At 41.3% G+C, this 19,784-nt stretch overlaps 2 protein-coding genes and 1 long non-coding RNA gene across 6 annotated transcripts; 1 reads left to right on the top strand and 2 right to left on the bottom strand.

Annotated features, from left to right (window-relative positions):
- Positions 1–1,390: 1,390 nt before the first annotated feature.
- rnf212 (ring finger protein 212) lies at positions 1,391–11,260 on the bottom strand. Of its 4 annotated transcripts, none has more exons than XM_015950259.3 (13): positions 11,123–11,260; positions 10,714–10,830; positions 9,930–9,991; positions 9,728–9,802; positions 9,503–9,559; positions 9,369–9,427; positions 9,223–9,282; positions 8,564–8,628; positions 7,733–7,790; positions 6,326–6,368; positions 6,119–6,170; positions 5,387–5,456; positions 1,391–1,755 (listed from the first exon to the last, which is right to left on the bottom strand). In XM_015950259.3, the coding sequence occupies exons 2-13, from the start codon at positions 10,820–10,822 to the stop codon at positions 1,626–1,628; spliced, it is 840 nt and encodes a 279-aa protein (XP_015805745.1). In that variant the 5' UTR covers positions 10,823–10,830; positions 11,123–11,260; the 3' UTR covers positions 1,391–1,625. The 4 variants fall into 4 exon arrangements, with proteins under 4 accessions (XP_015805745.1, XP_015805762.1, XP_015805737.1 ...); XM_015950276.3 differs by having other exon boundaries at positions 6,326–6,365; XM_015950251.3 differs by having other exon boundaries at positions 11,140–11,254.
- Positions 10,741–15,089, top strand: LOC107379514 (uncharacterized). Its single transcript, XR_001572216.3, has 3 exons — positions 10,741–10,836; positions 14,783–14,874; positions 14,962–15,089. It is a non-coding gene; the product is annotated as an uncharacterized lncRNA (long non-coding RNA).
- Positions 11,679–17,720, bottom strand: si:ch211-255i20.3 (transmembrane emp24 domain-containing protein 11). Its single transcript, XM_015950288.3, has 5 exons — positions 17,451–17,720; positions 15,023–15,114; positions 14,790–14,915; positions 14,533–14,679; positions 11,679–11,953 (listed from the first exon to the last, which is right to left on the bottom strand). Exons 1-5 carry the CDS (start codon positions 17,578–17,580, stop codon positions 11,804–11,806), a joined length of 645 nt encoding a protein of 214 aa, XP_015805774.1. The 5' UTR covers positions 17,581–17,720; the 3' UTR covers positions 11,679–11,803.
- Positions 17,721–19,784: the final 2,064 nt, after the last annotated feature.

The following is a 19,784-nucleotide window of genomic DNA, read 5'->3' as shown; positions in this document are numbered from 1 at the left end:
AAGGGGATTACACTTACACACCAAAGGTACGAAACTAAAATGCAGAGTGACAAAGTGTGAAGTCTGGATCTGATTAAGAGAGAAGCTTCTCTCTCTCTCTCTCATGCATGCACGCACGCACACACACACACACACACACACACACACACACACACACACACACACACACACACACACACACAAAATAAAGATGGAGATGGATGGAGGTCGAGAGAGCTAACAGTCTGTGGGAACATGCTGCTGAATAATTACCACTGACATCAGAATAGTTTTCTTTAGCTCTCTGAAGTGGCAGAGCTCATTTGTACAGCCTGAAGCACAGCACAAGTGAGTGCTTGTGAGTGAGTACAAGAGAGAAAGTAACAGGAAGTGAGATGAACAGAGTGGAATGACAAAATATTGAGAGTTGTTTCGTATCCTAAAACAGACACAAACACAGATCTCCCACTGTATGTCCATGTTTGTACATAAGGAAAGGATTATACTGATTTAGTCTTTGCCGAGTCAACCTGTGACATTATGACAGCTCAGGCCCACCAGGGAGCCGTTTCTCTCTCGGTGGACCTTAAAAAACAGGAAACGACTTCCCACTGGAGCACAGGAGAGGATAAGCCCTACTGACGCTGTACAAAACTTCACACACCAACTCACGCAAAGTAAGTGCCGGAATGTTGCGTGCACAGGGCCAGAACACACACACAGTCACACCTGAGCCCTCTTGAATAGGCACTATTCAACACCCTGACAACAGGGGACAATAGAGGCAAAAACGCCAGTCTTCTTAGAAAGAATGGACCTGTCTGAACACATCGGGCTTCCTCGCCACCCGCTTCATTGCAAGAGCGTCTCCGAGCTGCAGTGACTTCAGGTGATCTCATGTTTCTATACAGATACACTTCTCTTTGTCTTCACTTGCAGCTGTTTTGTAACAGATTTAAGGGTGAAAAAAGAAAAGTCACATTACTAAAGTTACATCCGGCTTGGCAGAATGTGGAAGCTACAGCGGAGGGCAGTACACTGCATTATTTCAAACAGGACTTGGTGATGTTATTGCAAAATCTGTCTGTTGACCTTTACGTGTTTAGGCTAGTCAACAGAGGTAATCTTTTGTGCACAACCAAATCCCAGTTTATCTTTGTAAATTGAACAGGTGCTGGCTGCTGCTTGGTGAGAGTCACACAAAAGCCTGAGGTTAAAAGCTAGTAAGGCTTAAAACCTGTAGGGGTTTCTGCTGGATTACAGGCCTTAGTACTAATAAATCACAAACACTAATATCAGTGTAAGTGGGTTCAATCACAATATATGTAGCAAGGTAGCAAACTGAGCCAGAAACAGACAACTTATAAGCCATTTATAATCATTAATCTGATCAATAAGCCTTAAAAACATATTCTTTTAATGCTTTATTTGATTTTTAGTTTGGAAAAGGTTAGTTGACTTTATTTTTAACATAAAACACACAAGAATACATGTTGGAATTAAGTAAGTTACATTTAACTAAACATGTTTGTTACTGATGTCTAAAACCAATGTATAATCTGTATAGACTGGTGAGTCAGTTTAGTAAGTGGGAATCATAAATAAGTCTACAGAGAAGGCAGCAGCGACTGTGTAACTGTGGTGGTTTAAGGAGGAGGGAAGACCATAGATGGCATGGAGTGTCTGAAGGTGGAAGGAGGCTTGAAGATGGGAGACCTCCACACAGAACTCTGGGTGTTTGACAACTCCGAGGTCAAAGGTGTTCCTTGGAAACGACTAGAAGGAAACAGAAAGACTGTTTAACTATATTCTTCAGGCCAACCAAAGCAAACTCATTCTGTATGCAAGCTTGTTACGGGTGATATAAGGTTCCTCCTTTTGTCTGAAGTTTGACAATGAGAACAAGAAAACAGCAACATAAATTGGATTCATTACATCTGCTGAAGCTAAATCAATAAAAAAGCATTTCTTATCTTAAAACTACACACACACCATGACTCTTGAACTTTCAAACAAAAATTTATTAAAGGTGTGGTTTATTCATCTAATCAATACATTTGCAGTGATCTCTAGTAGGAATGAATGCCTTGTAAGTCTTTCTCGGGGGGAAAATATACCGGTGCACCATTTTCAGGAACTGGCAGTGACCCACATCACAGCTGAGCTTCAGAAAACAAGATCTGGAGTCTTATCCCCTGAGAGTTGGACATCTCACCTCAGATTGGACAGCAACATGACTGACTTGCAATGTTGATGTTTTATCTCCATGAATAACACAATCCTGGAGGAACTTCTGCTGTGTGGTGAAGTTACTTTACTTATTTATTTTTTTGCTTTTTTTTTCTTTGAGTTTGACATTGCCCCTCCCTGGGCTGCCACCTTACCGTGGTGGAGGGGTTTGAGTGTCTCAATGATCCTAGGAGCTAAGTTGTCTGAGGATTTCTGTCTCTTGTAGGGTCCCCCAGGGCAAACAGGTCCTAGGTGAGGGATCAGACAAAAAGCAGCCCGAAGACCTCTTATGATGAATTATATAAATGGAAAACGTGTTCCCTCGCCCAGATGTGGGTCACCGGGGCCCCCCTCTGGAGCCAGGCCTGGAGGTGGGGCACGTTGGCGAGCGTCTGGTGGCCGGGCTTTCACCCATGGAGCCCGGCCAGGCACAGCCCGAAGAGGAAATGTGGGTCCCCCTTCCCATGGGCTCACCACTAGTGGGAGGGGCCAAAGGGGTCAGGTGCAGTGTGTGACGAGTGGTAGTCGAAGGCGGGGACCTTGGCGGTCTGATCCTCGGCAACAGAAGCTGGCTCTTGGCACATGGAATGTCACATCTCTGGTGGGGAAGGAGCCTGAGTTGGTGTGTGAGGTTGAGAGGTTCCGACTAGATATAGTCGGACTCACCTCAACACATGGCTCTGGCTCTGGAACCAGTTTCCTTGAGAGGGGTTGGACTTTCTACCACTCTGGAGGTGATCCCACTGAGAGGCGCTGAGCAGGGGTGGGCATACTAGTTGCCCCCATCTTGGTGCCTGTATGTTGGGGTTTACCCCAGTGAATGAGAGGGTAGCCTCCCTCCGCCTACGTATGGGGGGACGGGTTTTGACTGTGGTCTGTGCTTGTGCACCAAACTACAGTTCAGACTACCCACCCTTTTTGGAGACCTTGGAGGGGGTGCTGGAAAGTGCTTCTTCTGGTGACTCCCTCGTTCTGCTGGGGGACTTTAATGCTAACGTGGGCAGTGACAGTGAGACCTGGAGAGGTGTGTTTGGGAGGAACGGCCCCGTAATCTGAATTCGAGTGGTGTTTTGTTATTGGACTTCTGTGCCAGTCATGGATTGTCCATAACGAACATCATGTTCAGACAAAAAGGTGTCCATATGTGCTCGTGGCACCAGGATACCTTAGGCCGCTGCTCGATGATCGACTTTGTTGCTGTTTCATCTGACCTGCGGCTGCATGTCTTGGACACTCGGGTGAAGAGAGGGGCGGAGCTGTCAACTGACCACTACCTGGTGGTGAGTTGGCTCAGATGGTGGGGGAGGATGCCGGTCAGACCAGGCAGGCCCAAATGTATCGCGAGGGTCTGCTAGGAACATCTGGTAGAGTCTCCTGTCAGAAGGAGCTTCAATTCCCACCTCCGACAGAACTTCCAAAATGTTCCGGGGGAGGCAGGGGACATTGAGTCTGAATGAACCCTGTTCTGTGCCTTTGTTGTTGAGGCGGCCGACCGGAGCTGTGGTCGCAGGATCGTCGGTGACTGTCACGGTGGCAACCCCCAAACCCACTGATGGACACCGGCGGTAGGGATGCTGTCAAGCTGAAGAAAGAGTCCTATCAGGTCTTTTTGGCCTGTGGGACTCCAGAGGCAGCTGACGGGTACTGGCAGGCCAAGCGGAACGCAGCTCGGGTGGTCGCCAAGGCAAAAACCCAGGCATGGGCGGAGGTTGGTGAGACCATGGAGCAAGACTTCCGTACGGCTTCGAGGAGATTCTGGTCCACCATCCGGCGCCTCAGGGGAGAATGCAGTGCGCTACCAACACTATCTATAGTGGGGACAGTGTGCTGCTGACCTCTACTCAGGATGTAGTGGATCGGTGGGCAGAATAATTCGAAGACCTCCTCAATCCCACCGACACGTCTTCCAGTGAGGAAGCAGAGTCTGGGGACTTTGGGTTGGCCTCTCAGATCTCTGGTGCTGAGGTCACTAATACACGCGATGCACTCTTTCTATCCTGATGTCCAAGTCTGGGGGGAGCGTCAGAACTTTATTTAATAAATCTTTAGTAAAGTCTATCAAGTTTCCTCCTTCGTTCTCCTCTGGCACTTGGAAAATCCTCATATTGTTCCTCCTTAGTCTATTTTCGAGATCTTCACAAATGTTTGTCAACTCTGTCTCCTGGTGGAGCAGGTGGTTGAGCACCTTCTGATGCCGCGTCTCCCTTTCTTCCAACGACGCCACCCTCTCCTCCAAACCTGTTATTCCCTCCTCTTGTTGTCCGATTTGGCTCCTTATATCCACCACCGCCTGTTCCAATCAATCCAGGGAGGATTTTGTGAGGCTGTGTCCTTCTTTATTTTCATCCCGCATTTGTTTGATCTCCTCCAAAAGTTTGTTCTCGCTCATCATCATGCAGCTGGTGGCTTGGGTGCTGGCTTCTGAGGGATTGCCCACCTTTTGCTGTTTGTCCTCCATGTCTCTCATATCTGCTTGCTTGTTGAGAGCTTTTTGTCGTGTGGAGGCACTCATATCCTCAAACAGTTTATTCGCGGGGTGTAAATTCTTTAGATTTAAAATATCAAGGAGTTTCTCAATTCTTCTGACGGAGCACCGTGTTCACGCTGCTGCTCGTATCATGACGTTGTTATTTTCTCTTGAAAAAAAAAACATTTATGGCTGTGTTCATGCATTTTTCTGTTTCAGCTGCAAATTTTGAATTTGACTTTGAAAATCTTATAAAGAACCTATGTAAACTAATGTCGTCATCAGGCCCTGCTCCTTTCCGAGAAGCTAGTCTCTTATCTGAAACCTGTCTCCCCTGGCCAGCACAGCCAGTGGTAAGATTGCTGGGCTGGTATGTAGTTTTGCGTAGGTTCACATCCCGGTCTGAGCATTACAGTTTTTCTTCTTATTTAGCTACATTTTCAAATAGTATATTTTCAACTTGGTAACTTGTTTCAAAAGTAAGGACTAATCTGGTTAAAACTGGTTTTGTGTTTCATGTTTGTACATGTTGCTTATTTTAAACTTTTTTACTAAGTCAAACTGAACTGAGCTTACAAAAAGGAAAACCAAGAAAGTACAATATATGGTGTGATCTCTTACAGGTGTATTTAGTGCTACAGCTGCTACTCAGACACGTGCCCAGCATAAATCACCTGCATCATAATGCATTTAAGGAATTAACTTTCTCACCTGATGGTGGCTGACTGAGCAGAGTGGGTGGTAGACAGGTTCTGGCTTGATGATCTGTGAGAGGTGGTGTCTAAACATAACACCAGACAACATCCATATTTAATGCTTTACACAAAGCCAAACAAACGCTTACAATGGTTTTATGAATTACACAACACCTCTGTATCATTACATGGATATTTATAAATCATTACATATTACTCCATCACCGCGGAAGTGTTATTTGGATAATGCTCCAGGCAGACAAGATAAATGAGTGAATCATCTTTACACAATCATATGAGTCTGTTGCTACGAAACATGGAAAAAACACCTGGAGCATGTATGCACAGCTCTGTTGCTGTTAGCTCAGATGGATGGTACACACCACCAAGCAAAAAAATAAAATAAAAAATCATTCAGGTTCAACATTTTATAAGTAGCTCAAGATTTCCACTGGTGGTTCAATACTTGGATTTTAAATCATAAACCATCAACATGTTTGACCTGCAGAAATAGTTCCAATATAACTAATACCAAATATCTGAAAAGATAGAGCAGCTTAAAGAAAAGTGCCATTTAATAATTCTTGATGGTCAACTGTTGATTTTCAAGGGTTCAAGGGATTTATGAAGATTATCTGGTGCTTATAGTGTTTGGATGAACATGTGATTTATTACATTACACTTGTATCTTTACACTGATGTAAAGAAACTCCAAAACATTTATTTGATGATAGAGTACAGCTCCTACCCATCCTTCCCATGGGAGGCTTGATAATTGACAGTCTGCCTGCAGAGTTGGGCTGAAACACAAATAAAACAGAGAACTAGCCAACTGCACAACAAATCTTTCCTCCTTTATGGACCAGATACGTAAAGCAAATATCAGAATGCTTTAAAATCATAATGCATCTCTTTCAACACAACACAAGTGTGTGGCTGAAATAATGGCACCTACTTTCCTGAACAGACTCCTTTCATCCACCTCCATGCTCTCACTGCTGCCAGACAGGAAAGCACACTTCATTAGTTCTGTTGGGTTCTGCTGAATGAACACCACAGTGGTGCCTCAACAGCTTACTTTAAGGTATCAAACGTCTATGTGACAGCAGCGCTTATTTATTTATTTCAAAGTGAGGTCTTACTAGTATAATAAACTTCAAAGCTGCACCAAAGAAATGCTGCAGAAATGTTTATTTAAACCAGAAAGCGGCAGGTAAGTGATACGCGATGCAACGGGCTGAGGTCATTCACTAGAGATTCAAAAGGGGGTTTAAAAGTTGTGGCTGCACAGTGGCGCAGTGGTTAGAGATGCTGTCTTGCAGCAAGAAGGCCCTGAGTTTGAATGCCGGCGTGGGGTCTTTCTGCATGGAGTTTGCATGTTCTCCCAGTGCATGCGTGTGTTCTCTTTACACAGTCCACAGTCGAAAAACCTGACCATCAGGTTGATTGGTCTCTCTAAATTGTCCTTGTGTGTGTGTGTGTGTGTGTGTGCATGGTTGTTTGTCCTGTGTTTCTTTGTGCTGTCCTGCAATGGACTGACAACCTCTCCAGGCTTTACCCCACCTGTTTGGCTGGAGATAGGATCCAGCCCCCCCACAACCCTGCATGTATAAGTGGGTATAGACAGAGGATGGATTGGTCTAAAAGATGCTAATTCATCTGAATAGCAGAGAAAAGTGTATTTTTTGTTTTTATAATCATTCCCATAAGATAAATGTTGATCATCAATTTATTTAATATGTTTTTCAATCAAAACATAAATACACCTAAGGTTTGAGATTATATTGCAAGGCTTGAGGGCTTTAAACAAAAAAATTAATATTTAAAGTCAAATTACTGAAATTCAGTGAAAACAAATGACATTTTCTTTTAAGTTTCATAGCTGTTTTCAGTAGCAGTAATCATTTATAACAAACAAGCTGACTCTGCAGGACATGGGCCTCACATCTGCTATCAATTATCTGTAGCTCACTGTTAGCATCCAAAGCTACGCTGGATAAAAAAAGAGAGAAAAACAATATTAGGACTAATGCATTTCAGCACCTAATCAGCCCTGCCACTGGTGGATAGGAAACTCAATAGGAATTCTTAACTAAACCAAAGCAAAGATATTACTGAGCTGTGGGAGGGCAGGGCAAAGCTATACACAGCTAAAGCTAACATAAGACACTGGGTTTGACCCCCAGATGTAACATTTAGCACAGTGAAATACTTTGTTTTGTTTTTCAAGTGGGCTGACATAAAACAACAAACAAACGAGAAAAATACATCAAAGCATGATTGGGTGGGCTGAAGGGGTTTTCATCTAAAGATTTACAGAAAGAAAATTACTTAGTTATAGAAATAAAGACCAAATACTCACATATTAGAGGCTGGTAAGTGTCGTGAGAGGGGAACCGGTGAGTCAAACGGGATCTGGACTAAATTTAAATAAATTATTAATACAGAAATATTCAGAGCTCAACAGAGGTATGCCAGTTATATAAATATTCAATGACAAAATGGACCAGAATCTAATGTATGCTGTAGGCTTTATGATACATGTCTTTTAGCTGAGTGGTAAAACATTAAAAGATGATTTTTATATAATAATTAGGAATCGAAATGATTATAGGGGACATATAATGTTTATTTTTTCTCAAGTTAAAATAGAATAATGTTCTATGGTGGATACAATGCATGTTTATTTAGTTCTTTGCACTAAATCCCTCTCACATAAAGCAATTTTAGCAGTTTTATTCTTGACAGTTTCCAAAATGAACCATTTCAGGACTCTGTCACTTTAAGAAAACAAGTTGGAGCTGGCCACACCCTCCCATCCCCACTCAGGCTGCTATAAGCTGAGAATCTCCGATAACTGGGAGGGGCTCAGAGTAGAGCTGCTGCTCCTCCAGCAGCACTCTCTCTTACATGTGAGAGGTGATTTTATGCTAATCTCCCCATTTGTGACAGCACAAACTGTGGGATTTTTGAAATGCATATTTCAGGTAAATAATTCATAAAACCTAACACTGACATAACATGGATGGGCCTGCTTTTTTCACGTTTAGGTTTTTTATAGAGGCAGTAGAGACCTACATGGCAGCACAAAAGGAAGCAAAGGTGAGTTTTGCAGAATAAGTCCCCTTCAAAGTTCCTTATGTGTGACTGATTACTTATGTGTGTGATCCAAACTGTAAATGATGAGACTAACCAGACATCTGGCCCTGTGGAGTGCGGGGATGGAGGCTGATCTTAGAAACAGATGATGACTTGGCACTGTGGGAGAGGGGTAATTCATGTTAAATGATCATAACACATCAGCGTTCACCATAGAAAATTGGTTCAATAACAAGAGATTCATAGAAGCAAGCAAGGTCAGTGAGACCTGAAAAGAAGGCAAAAGGTTAAAGATGCATGTAGCTCTGTAACCATGGCATGTAAAAGAACTTTTAAAACATTCTGACTTATTTAGGTCAATATGTATTGAGAAAAAGAATAAGAGTAAAAAAAAAACTAAACTGCAATATTTGGTTAAAATGCTTTTTCATTCATACTTTTGTTTCAGATAACTTTCATTTAAATTGCATTAGATTAAAAAGTGCACTGTTAAAGTGCCCTGTGCTACTTTCAATCAGTTCTTATTGCACCAGTGTGTGTCGTGTGTCATGGGTGACACCTAGTGAGCTTCCTGTAAAGGCTTCTTTGAGAAAAGCAACAACATGAATACTTTAGTCCTCTCTGTGTGGATTGGAAAAACATCCAAAAGATTTTTCAAGATGGTTTAGTTTGTGAAACAGCTGACCATCTGAAGATTAGCTGCTGAAGCAATAACACGAGCTATGAGAATGTAATCGTCCAGACAGACCGTACCATTGTTGCTGGAGAGAGTCTTCCAGCTTAGCAATGTAGGCACGTTGTTCATTCAGTTTACTTTAAAAGAAGAAAAATAAATTTTGTAAGCTTAGAGGTGTGTACTGATTATGAATGTATTTTACAAACATAGGAGTCTTTCCTACTTTGTCATGCGTTGCATTTCCTGCTTCATTTGGACACATGTCTCCTCCAGTTTCTCATTCTGTAACAACCAGACATGTTTTTGAAACAGCAAAACCCATATCAACAACATATAAAAACATATTAGAAATCCCACTCTTTGCTGGTAGTAGCTCAACAGCCTCTTCTGGTGCCTCGCTTGGAACGCAATTACCTGAGAAAGAGTTAGAAAACACTCTGCACTACAACACTTAAACACTGCATAACATTTTGATGACATATCTTTAAGGACATCTGCTATAATTTGATGCAGCATGTTGTGGTAATCAGTGCTGTACATTTAGTAGGAATACAAGTCATGGGAATGAAAAAAGGAACTTACTTTGTTGATTTCTGTTGAATTTTTTGATGCCAAAGTACTGAATTCACTAAACAAGGCCTTCACGTCAGAGCTGCTCTGCAACAATGACAATAACATGGCTGTGATGATTGTGGAACCACAGGAAGTTAGAAATTCTGTCTGTGAACGCTCCAAAGTGTGTTGCATTTTAACAATTTGAGGATGTTTTTTTAATGAGGCTTACTTTTTCACACAGGGGTGATACTTGGCACTGGGTACTGCAAATTAAACATATGCCTTGCTTGCCTGAAAAATAAAGGTGAAAATGACAGATTTGCAAAATTGGGAATAGAATTCCAAAACTCTAAATGGTAAATGGTCTGTATTTTTATAGCACCTTTATATGGTTCCCCCAACGCACTTTACAACACAACCAGTCATTCACACACTGGTGAGGATGAGCTAGACATAGCCACAGCTGCCCTGGGGCGCACTGGCAGAGGTAAGGCCTGCTGAACACTGGTGCCATAAGTTTCTCCGACCACCACCAGCAGGCAAGGCGGGTTAAGTGTCATGCTCAAGGACACAACAGCAGCATCGAACCTGAAACCTTCCAATTCCTGAACAGCCTGCTCTACCTCCTGAGGTACTGCTGCCTCTAGGTTTGTAGAAAATGAAGTGCTGAGGCTAACTCTATTGCGTTACTTGAAATAATCAAATAATAATAATATATGAATCTTGTGATCTTTTCCCAAAGTGGAATGAAAGGACTTCCAAGAACAGTCAAATTCCCACTGACAGTGATCATTAATGAATAATCGTGTTTTTAAAACTAAAACTAAATAGAAAACGGTGGAAACAGTGACAACATCTCAGGTAATTTGGAGTGTAACAACATTTCTGCAGTTTCTCTTTCTGCCCAATAAATGTCCCTGTTTATTCACGTTGTATGATAAAAAAAAATACACTTGATTGTTTCGTTACTCTCGTCACTGATATAAGAGGTATTGATTAGATGCTTTTACTACCTTTCTGGTAACAGACGTTACAGATGACATGGCCGCAGGTGCTGACAGCCAGTTTGTGGTCTGCGCTCGGGGAAGAAAAGCAGGAATTGCAGCAGATCCAGAAAGACATCTTAAAAGCTGAAAGTAAATACCAGTTAAGCGAATTACTTCGTTTTTGCTGCTGCGTTTCTTGAGATAACAAAGAAAGCTAAATGTCAAAGTATGCCGTTTGGCGTTTTATGATGTCTTAGTTTATGTAGAAAGCGTTAATAAAGGGGAAGTTCCCCAAAAGTCAGTTAACTAACATTAACTTGCTGCACTTCTACTGTCACTGAAGCTAAACACCACTTTAGAATATAGCTAACTAGCGTTCCCGTTTAAAACAGCGATTTATACAATATCGTAATAATCAATGTATTCAAGCACCTACTTTAGACTTGATTTTACCTGTTGGTTGAATATTCGTTTTGAAACAAGTGCCAACTCGAATTGTCAGTTAAACACTTACATAATTATTTTTTAGAATTATGTTTATCAACAAAATAAAGACGGTGAACTATATTTCTTCTTCTGTGGTGGCTCAATTAGCTAGCTTAAAGCGCTATCAGTTGGTTGGCCCACAGCAGGAGATGTTAGCCCAAAGGGCTGTTAGGTGAGTAATGCCTTAAATATAAAGTCAACAAAAGATAATGAAAATGTTCATACTTTGTTCAACCACTAGTTGAACGTTAGATTCAGTTGGAACGTCACAATATTTCAATTCAAACATACTTTATTAATTCCAGAGGGAAATTAGAGTCAGTTATTTTCATTTTAGTACCAAATGGAGTTTTCAGTAATAGCAAAAGTAAACACCTTTCAAAAACATTATATTACACAAAAATCTATCATTTCTTTTCTGGTTAGAAACAGATTAGAAACAGTTCTTTTTTTTTTTCATCCAAATTTATTTTGTCATTCATCCATTGTCCTAAAATTGGAAACTATACCTCCAAAACACGTTTTCTTTATAGGTCTAAACTTTCTGGTTACAATAATGTTGGCACTGGGATAACCAAGGCAAGCAAAGAGACAACTAGAAGTCGTGTCTTTGGATGGATAATGTTCATTTTCACACCAGTTTCTTGGCTATGAAAAAGTCTTTGAGTCGTTTGATCTGCCAGAAGCCCACAGACAGCAGAATGATGGTCTGCACCACGGCCCACCACAGAACTTTGTCGTTGGTTTCTTCACTGATTGCACGGAATACCTCCTCCTTCTCCTAAATGTTTAAATGGAGCAGAAAAAAAAGACGTTTGGACACAACTTTTTAAATGATTTTTTCATGACTATTTACATTGTAGATGGTCTGAAGGCACAGAATTAACTCATATGGAATCATCTAAACAAAAAAGAGACTTGTCTCTAACTATATTTTATATTCCTCTAAGCAGCCATCCTTTGCTAGAAATGTAGACAGACAGTAGCCAAAGCAAAATGCCTTTTCTCAGCATGTCAGTCTAGCCACACTCTATAGAGCCTCAGCATGTCTACCATTGGCATGAGCAGTATTATGTTATGCCAATCACAGCACTCTACCGGTTTGGTGGGCGGGATGATCTGACGGAGCGGAACAACTAAAATGGCAATGGCTTGTTTGAAACAGCTTTGGCATCAACTTTGAACCATTTAGGCTTGGACCTTTCTGTGAGTCAATAGCAGATAGAGCAGGCTCTCAGACCTGAAGCCAACAAGGAAGTGGCAGACATTGCAGTTATACCCTCTTCTGCTAGTGGCTGGCACCAGAAGTGAGCAGATCTTCATTGACTCCCATGTTAAAAATGCCAATTTCACAGCAGAAATAAACATGTTTACAGCCCGGTTCAAAAAATATTTCAAATTTAATAGATCTAGTTTGCATTCATGACAACTCTGAGTGGGGTGGATCTTTTTGTAACTACTGTTTAACTGGAAAGAAATGCTTAACATTCTGAATAATTTATGAGTATCAGAGCACTGTGAATTCAAAGCTAGCTCTAGGGAAAGGCCTCAGCCGGGCCTCACGTTAGTAGATTTTCTGCCATTTTGACTCTCTGAATTTTAGATGCCTTCACTTTGGAGTCACTGTACCACGTTTTTCTTGCTAAAAATGCCTGGAAAAATTTGGTTAGCTTTGGGTTAGCGTGTAGCTATTGTCCCTCTCATCTCTGACCGTGGAGCAAGAGCTGATGTAAAAGGCCACGGCGCCTGGCTACGATTGCAGCGGACTGAGGCTCCACTTGTAATTTAACAGTTCCAGTCCATATTAGATCTCCACAGACCAGTATGACTACAGCCTCACATGGGAGCCAGTCAGCCATGCGGGTGGGCTACCCTCGGTACCCCTTCTTACCTTCTTGGGTTAGTTAAGTTAGCTAGTAGCTACACTGGTTCATTTGTTCTGATTTGTTCCAACCGTAACAGCCCCACCCTCAGCTCTGCGGCTTTCCTGATTTTTTAATTGTCTGGGCGTGACGGGGCATGTGACACAACGGTGGTGTTCGGAACCTCCCATTTTATATCCAAAACCTATAATTCCAGACTATGGGAATTATTTGTCCAGTATATATGTCGATGGGTATTCCCCCAGTGCTTTATAACCTTGGCGGGACGCCAGGCTTTGCTTGGTCACCCATCAGGCCAAATGTCACCCCACCCCCGTCACGGGCAACACACGGTAGCGAAACGAATCGCGCACCCGTCCTCCACTGTCACGGACGAGGAATGATAGCGGAACAATCCATGTTTTCTGGGGGAATCTCTGTAGAGGTATCCTTTCTTTAGAAAAAATTATGTACCGTATTTGCTTTTTTTTAACAGTGTATGGCATTTAGATTATTTTCCTGTTTTATATCTTACACAGTGCTGTTATTACAGCAGATTTTAAAATGGCTGTGGCCATCTGTCTCTGCTGCAAGTGTTCTGTTTGTCTCTCAACACTGTGGGTGAGTGACAGACAGAGAGAGAGAGAGAGAGAGAGAGAGAGAGAGAGAGAGAGAGACTGATTCTCCAGCAGTAAAACAGGGTTTACCATACTAACTCTATTGGACCTGATAGAGCAGCTTCTCTTCTTTAAAAAAACTGTTGGAATTTTTCTGATGGCGCACGATATTTCAAACAAGCATGTAAAACATGTCAGAGTTTGGTGTTTTGTGGAGAAAAAACAATGAGATGGCCCAGAAAAACGCCAGCGATGTGTCGGTCACGAACGAAACGGCTCTTAAAGCCGATCGGAGACGGAGCTAGAGTGAATGACACAGACTGTATCCACACACCCCATCCCACGCTGAGCTGTTAACAAGCAGCAAAAATGTAAACACACATTTGAAATCAATTCTTATGTTCAGTTTTCCTCCTTGCATTATTAGAGTAGAACAAGTAGAACATATTTTTTATGTAGCACCTCTCTAGATAAAAATCACAAGCTGCTTCACAAGCACATTAAAAAATAAAAATACCTTCAAGAATATAATATTGGGAGAAATGTTTTTAGAGCTTTTTATGTTTTTATGGTATGATTTATATGACCACACAGTGAATAATGTGTTAAGCCTTGATTTGAAGAACATTTATTTTTGAGTAGTATTTTGTCTTTTTGTGGTTACAAAAACGGAAGTGGTGTCTTGCCTTTACAATCTATCACAAAACATTTGTTTTATGTTGATGTTTCATGATTACTCTGTCGGTATGGCACTAGCACCCTCAATCTTTGATTTAGTATCAAGCAGGTACAGAAAATCAATGGATAGATGGATGTTCATAACACACCATGAACAATGTAATTATAGGATTGTCTTGTCAAGTCACAAATGTCATATGTACCCTTTGATAGTCCTGATGCCTGGTGATGAACTTCATCTGATCAATGAGGTGTGTGAGACTGTTCTCAAGAGTCTGCAAGTTGTCTTTTGTCCTGTCAACGTTGGGATCAATAGAGTGTTCTCCCATCTGGACATCCAAATGTAGCTTCTGTGACGCAGAAATAAAAAAGAGAATGTTGTCACTCTTATGAGTTTATATTCTATATGCTTCTCTGGATTTATTTATTTATTTTCTTGCTTTATTTCCACAGATCTCACCAGTCTTTCTCCAGCAAAGACAGAAAACTTTGTGGAATTGGTTTGGAAGCAAATGTAATGCTGACCAGAGGCATGAGCAGTGAAGGTGAATTTGCCATTTTTTCCAAAGCGTTTTGACATCATGACCTAAAGAGGAGGAAAGATACATAAATGTTTTAATTTTTTTTGTTAGAAATGCAGCTGTCTTATTTTTCATCCTTCAAAAGCCAAGGAAGAGGAAGTGATGACTTTACCTCCTGTTCTGGATCTCTGACTATCGCAGTGACACCAAGGTGAGGGGAGTGGCTCAGTCTCATCCGGTCCCAGGGCTCCAACAGGAAGTGACCTGAAGGTAGGAGTCCCGCTTGAGTTCAGACAAAATACTCACCCCTCTGGTCATTTAACCCAGAAGTTTTGAAGAGCAGGTTCACTGACAAACCATTTATTACTTATTATTTTTGAAAATGATCAGTAACTCTGAGTTTGACGTGCAGGCTGAATGTTACAAAAAGGTCTTCTACACTTATCTCCTCCATTAGTTTCTGATAGAAAAATGACAGTGAAAGGCTAGGATTTGAAAAGCCTGACAGCATGACATCACACTGTTACTTAATATTCAGGGACTCACCCATCACTGATCAACCATCTCAGTAGCCTAGTGGTAGAGTGTCCGCCCCAGGACTGAGAGTTCACATCCCGGTCTCTCATCAATGGCTTTAAAAATGGGACCCAATGCCTCCCATGTTGACACTTAGCTTTAAAGGGTTGGATTGGGGTGTTAAACCACCTAATAGTTCCAGAGCGCAGCCACAACTGCAGCTCACCACGCCCCATGGGGCTGGGTCAAATGTGGAGATGAATTTCACCAGTGTGTGATGACTAATGGGACTTTATCTTTGACTTGCGATGGGGGAGACTGTTGTTGGTTTAGTGTCCAGGAAACAGCAGAGAATGTCTCGGCTAGTTGAAGCTAACCATTAGCATTAGCAACTCCACCACACCGCAGAACTCCTTCAGGCTTGTATTATTTATGGAGATAAAACATCAATGCTGTAGAACAAACAGAGTCAGTGGTAGAGCCTTATTTCTGTTATCCAATCAGAAGCAAGATGTCCAATTATCAGGAAATAAGACTCCAAATCCAAATGTCTGAAGCTACTTTCTCCTCTGGCTGACTTCTACTTTCTCAAACAGAGCTTTTTTTCCCCAGAGAATGACTTACAAGGCATTGATTCCTACCAGAGACCGCTGCAGATGTATTAAAATTATGAGTAAAGTTGACCTTTAAACACTCGAAAACTCACAAGAATACATTTTTACTTGATTTCCCCAACAACTAATTTTTGCAGGCATTAAACATTTGGACAGAGCTGTAGGAAAGCATGTGAGAAGTTGAGTGTCGATTAAAGGTGCAGTATGTAAGATTATAGTGAGAATTTTACAGTGAGAAAATCCCAAAAGAGTCTAATGTTTTAGTCACACAGTGCCGGCAAATCTGTGTAAAATTACTGCAACGGTGTGTTTTATAAATGTGCCATGCTGGCATGGCGTTCCACGAGTTTTAGTAGAAATGTTAACTGTGTCTTATAAACGGTGATTGCGCCTTGGCGCAACAGAGGGAGGTGCTGCAATCATGTGTGGAGTTACTGTCAAGCTCCAGCTGGCAACTATATTGAAATGAAATGAAAGTAAACACGGGTCATAAGTTTTGTTTTGAGAACAAAAACAGCTGAGATGCTAACTGGAGCGTTGCAGCGTTCCAGGAGGTTCTCTCCATTAGAGCTGGAGCTCAAATCACCAGAGACTGCACGAGGACTGTTGAGGACAGAAACCTCTAAGAGCAGCTTGTTAAAAAAAACTTAACGATTGCGGTTTCAATCGCAATAAAAAGTAAGTTATATCCAAGAGAATTAGACGTCCGTGGCAGTGCAAAGGCTTCCCCCACCCCCTTTATAGCACCATTGCGTAATCGTTTATAAAAAAAAGGACAGGATTGCGCCACATTTCCGCCACCGTCTGAGCACTTATAAATTATCTTAGGCTCCCTGATTCACGGCATTGTTTTTTATAAACAGCTACTGAAACATTTCATATCCAGCTGGCTTTGGGGATTGTCAGTTTTTCTCCTTTCAAATCAAAGGAAAAAGGGATGTAACTAATGTTTACCATCATTGAGTGTTGGGGTGCCATGTCTTTACTGCAGCGCTGACAATTGTAATTTGACAACCGCCAGCAAAAAAAGCTCCAGAGTTGTTTAAAGTGGTTGTAGTAACCAAATTTTACCACAGGATGTTATTTTTACTTCATTTCTACATAATGCACCTTTAAGTTTAAGAGTTGTAAAAGTCATGGTTTAGACACGGTTCAGTCAGGATGTCTCAGCAGAATCAGTCTTGGATTGGTCAGCTCTCTCCAAGGCAGTTCTCAGTCATAGCCTACAATGGCCTCACCAACATACTCTTTCTCATATCACGGTGACACATTGTGATTCAAAACAGTTTCTCCGGGACCGTATGATATTAACTCACCAGGACCTGGACAGACATACCACTACACACTTCCAGGTAAATGTATATAACTTTACTGTATAAATAAACTGACCTTGGACGTAGCATCACATCAATTACTGGAGTTGAGGGCAGGATTTAAACTCCAGAGGATGATTGCTTTTAGATAACTTACCTGTCACTAGTGTGTCTTCTGGAATCTCCTCAATGATGCATTTTTCCTCCTGCTCACCTAGATCAAAATACATGGCAGCTGCCAGCATCAGGTAGCACTGGAGAAGAAACCCTACTCCCTGGAAACTCATTTTAGATGAACTGTTCAAGATTTCACTTAACAGTGACTAAATTTTTGTTCAGGAGTTCTGCAAATCTGCAAATTCTAACTCAATGTTCACTTGTTGTTTTCTGAGCACAGCCCATGTTTAACGTGGAAGGCAATGGTTTCAGTGTGAGAAACTAACAGGTGCTGCTTTTGGTGACGAGACATTCTGGTTGTTTTGTGACTGGCTGACTCTGGAGCCAATAGCAAAGCTGGATTACACATTAAATATTCAGAAATCTTTCATTTCCAAAAAATAAATGACAGTTTGGGTTTAATGTGGAATTAAATAATTGAGTTTTGTCCACTTCAGGTAATTTCTATCCATTTGAAGCAGCAATCTGGAGTTTTCCTTTTTTTCAGGAATTGTCAGTCAGGTTTATTGGTATAGCACTTTCCACACCTGCAAGGTGATCCAAAGCACTAAACATAGCGTAAAACAATCAGTATGACAATAAACAACAATAAAAACCAAGAGAAAAAAACTAACATGGACACCCTTTTTTAGAAATCTTTAAAAATGACATTCTTACTTTGTGCTGTGATATAATGTAGGCAATTTGTCTTATATTTGTGCTAGACTTGGACCCATCCCATAGAGCCCTATGCAATAGTGTATACTACAGTTGATGTCACCATGAAAGTGCTGCTGGGTGTTAGGGCTAGACAAACAAACCACATTTGTCACTTTCAAATTACAGACAGAGCGGCACACTAGGACGTTGATTAAAACAAGTCAACAGAAACAAAATCCTAACTTTTATGCTAAAAAAAAATACTTATTACTCACAGTACTCAAGTAACATTTTCTCTAAGTGCTTTTATTTTTACTTTTAGGTTATATTTTGTGTCACCACTTTTTACATACCACCCACCTCAGGTCAAAAGCCTTTTTTGTCCACCTTTGGATGGACATTCTGTTTGGCCTGCACTGTCAGCTGGACCCCTTCTACACTGCTGTGTCCTAGTAACACCACATCTGAGAGTAGTGCTTGTATTGGTTCGTCATTCTCGGATGTAGGACTTTTCCCTCCTGCAGAATGTATGTAACAAACCTACACACACCCCTTGATGTGCTCCACACTGTGAACATCTGGTCTCCCACATAAACACTACCACCTTGAAATGAGTGAAGCAACTCAGACCCATAAGAATCCAAGCAAAATACACGCTTGCTTGTCCAAGGCTACTTTCCACAATGCATCACAAAGTTACACTATTTGGGGGGATGGACTGTTCAGCTACCATTTGTTATGCCATGCATGTGCAGGAAGAACATGCAAACGCAATGCAGAAAGACCCCAGGCCAGGATTTGAACCCAGGGCCTTCTTTCTGCAAGGCAACAGCGCTAACCACTGCACCACTGTGCAGCCCAAAAGATTTATATATTTTTATATGTAAACGGCATAACAAGAAAAAGTAATTGTAAAACGATATGTTTTAGTTCTGTTGGCCAATAAGAAGTGTGTGTGTTTTAATGGGGGGGCATTACTTCACACGAACTTTTTCTGCTAATCAGAAAGGAATAAAATCGCTCGTATAACATATGTTAAGATGTCACAGTTTATTAATCTGTATTAGTTGTATAGGTGGGGAGAAGAGGCCCTTTTCAAAATGCGGCTCTGGATTTTAAAGCTCAGTGCCATTTGAAGTATTTTAGTATAAACATTTGGTGAACAACTTTGTATTGTTGGAGACGCTTCATTATTTTTTATGAGCAACACCTCATCAGAGTGTTTCCTGTCCAGATCCGGGGTTTGAATCCACGCCATTAAGCTCAACTTTGATTTTCTGCAGGATCACAAATGCTGGCTCAGAAACTGTGTAACTGAGCCCATATTTGTTATTTACTGTTAAGAGACGTTAAAAACAAAATACATCAAATAATGGACAGACAAAAGTTAAACTGCTAGTGACACAACCCCCCCCCCCTTCACAAAATAAAAGTGACTATTCAAAATGATACATTTACAGTTTATTAAATTCTTCCATAAAACATTTTGTTTTGTACATTTCTAAAGATTTTTTCCACAAAACCCTATGCTCCTGTTAAACGAATACCTCAATTACATATAAGAGTACACATTTGGGACTATACATACTGTACATGACAGGTTACCATCCTGTCAATAAATATAGTATTTTTGTTTGAGGAGAACAACCTCAGTTAGTCGGGTGGGGCAGCATGT

Source organism: Nothobranchius furzeri, chromosome 1 (genome assembly GCF_043380555.1).
Source record: "Nothobranchius furzeri strain GRZ-AD chromosome 1, NfurGRZ-RIMD1, whole genome shotgun sequence".
NCBI classification, from domain to species: domain Eukaryota; kingdom Metazoa; phylum Chordata; class Actinopteri; order Cyprinodontiformes; family Nothobranchiidae; genus Nothobranchius; species Nothobranchius furzeri.
This window is presented reverse-complemented; position numbering and strand designations above follow the sequence as displayed.

Excerpts from the sequence above, each read along its gene's own strand:
- rnf212 (XM_015950259.3), bottom strand. The coding sequence starts at position 10,822 with ATGTCTTTCTGGATCTGCTGCAATTCCTGCTTTTCTTCCCCGAGCGCA. Across the intron at positions 9,283-9,368 it reads GAAATGCAACGCATGACAAA|TAAACTGAATGAACAACGTG; the intron begins GTAGGAAAGACT and ends CTTCTTTTAAAG. Across the intron at positions 5,457-6,118 it reads GCCTCCCATGGGAAGGATGG|ACACCACCTCTCACAGATCA; the intron begins GTAGGAGCTGTA and ends TGTTATGTTTAG.
- si:ch211-255i20.3 (XM_015950288.3), bottom strand. The coding sequence starts at position 17,580 with ATGAGTTTCCAGGGAGTAGGGTTTCTTCTCCAGTGCTACCTGATGCTG. Across the intron at positions 15,115-17,450 it reads AGAAGACACACTAGTGACAG|GTCACTTCCTGTTGGAGCCC; the intron begins GTAAGTTATCTA and ends TCCTACCTTCAG. Across the intron at positions 14,916-15,022 it reads TCAGAGATCCAGAACAGGAG|GTCATGATGTCAAAACGCTT; the intron begins GTAAAGTCATCA and ends CCTCCTCTTTAG.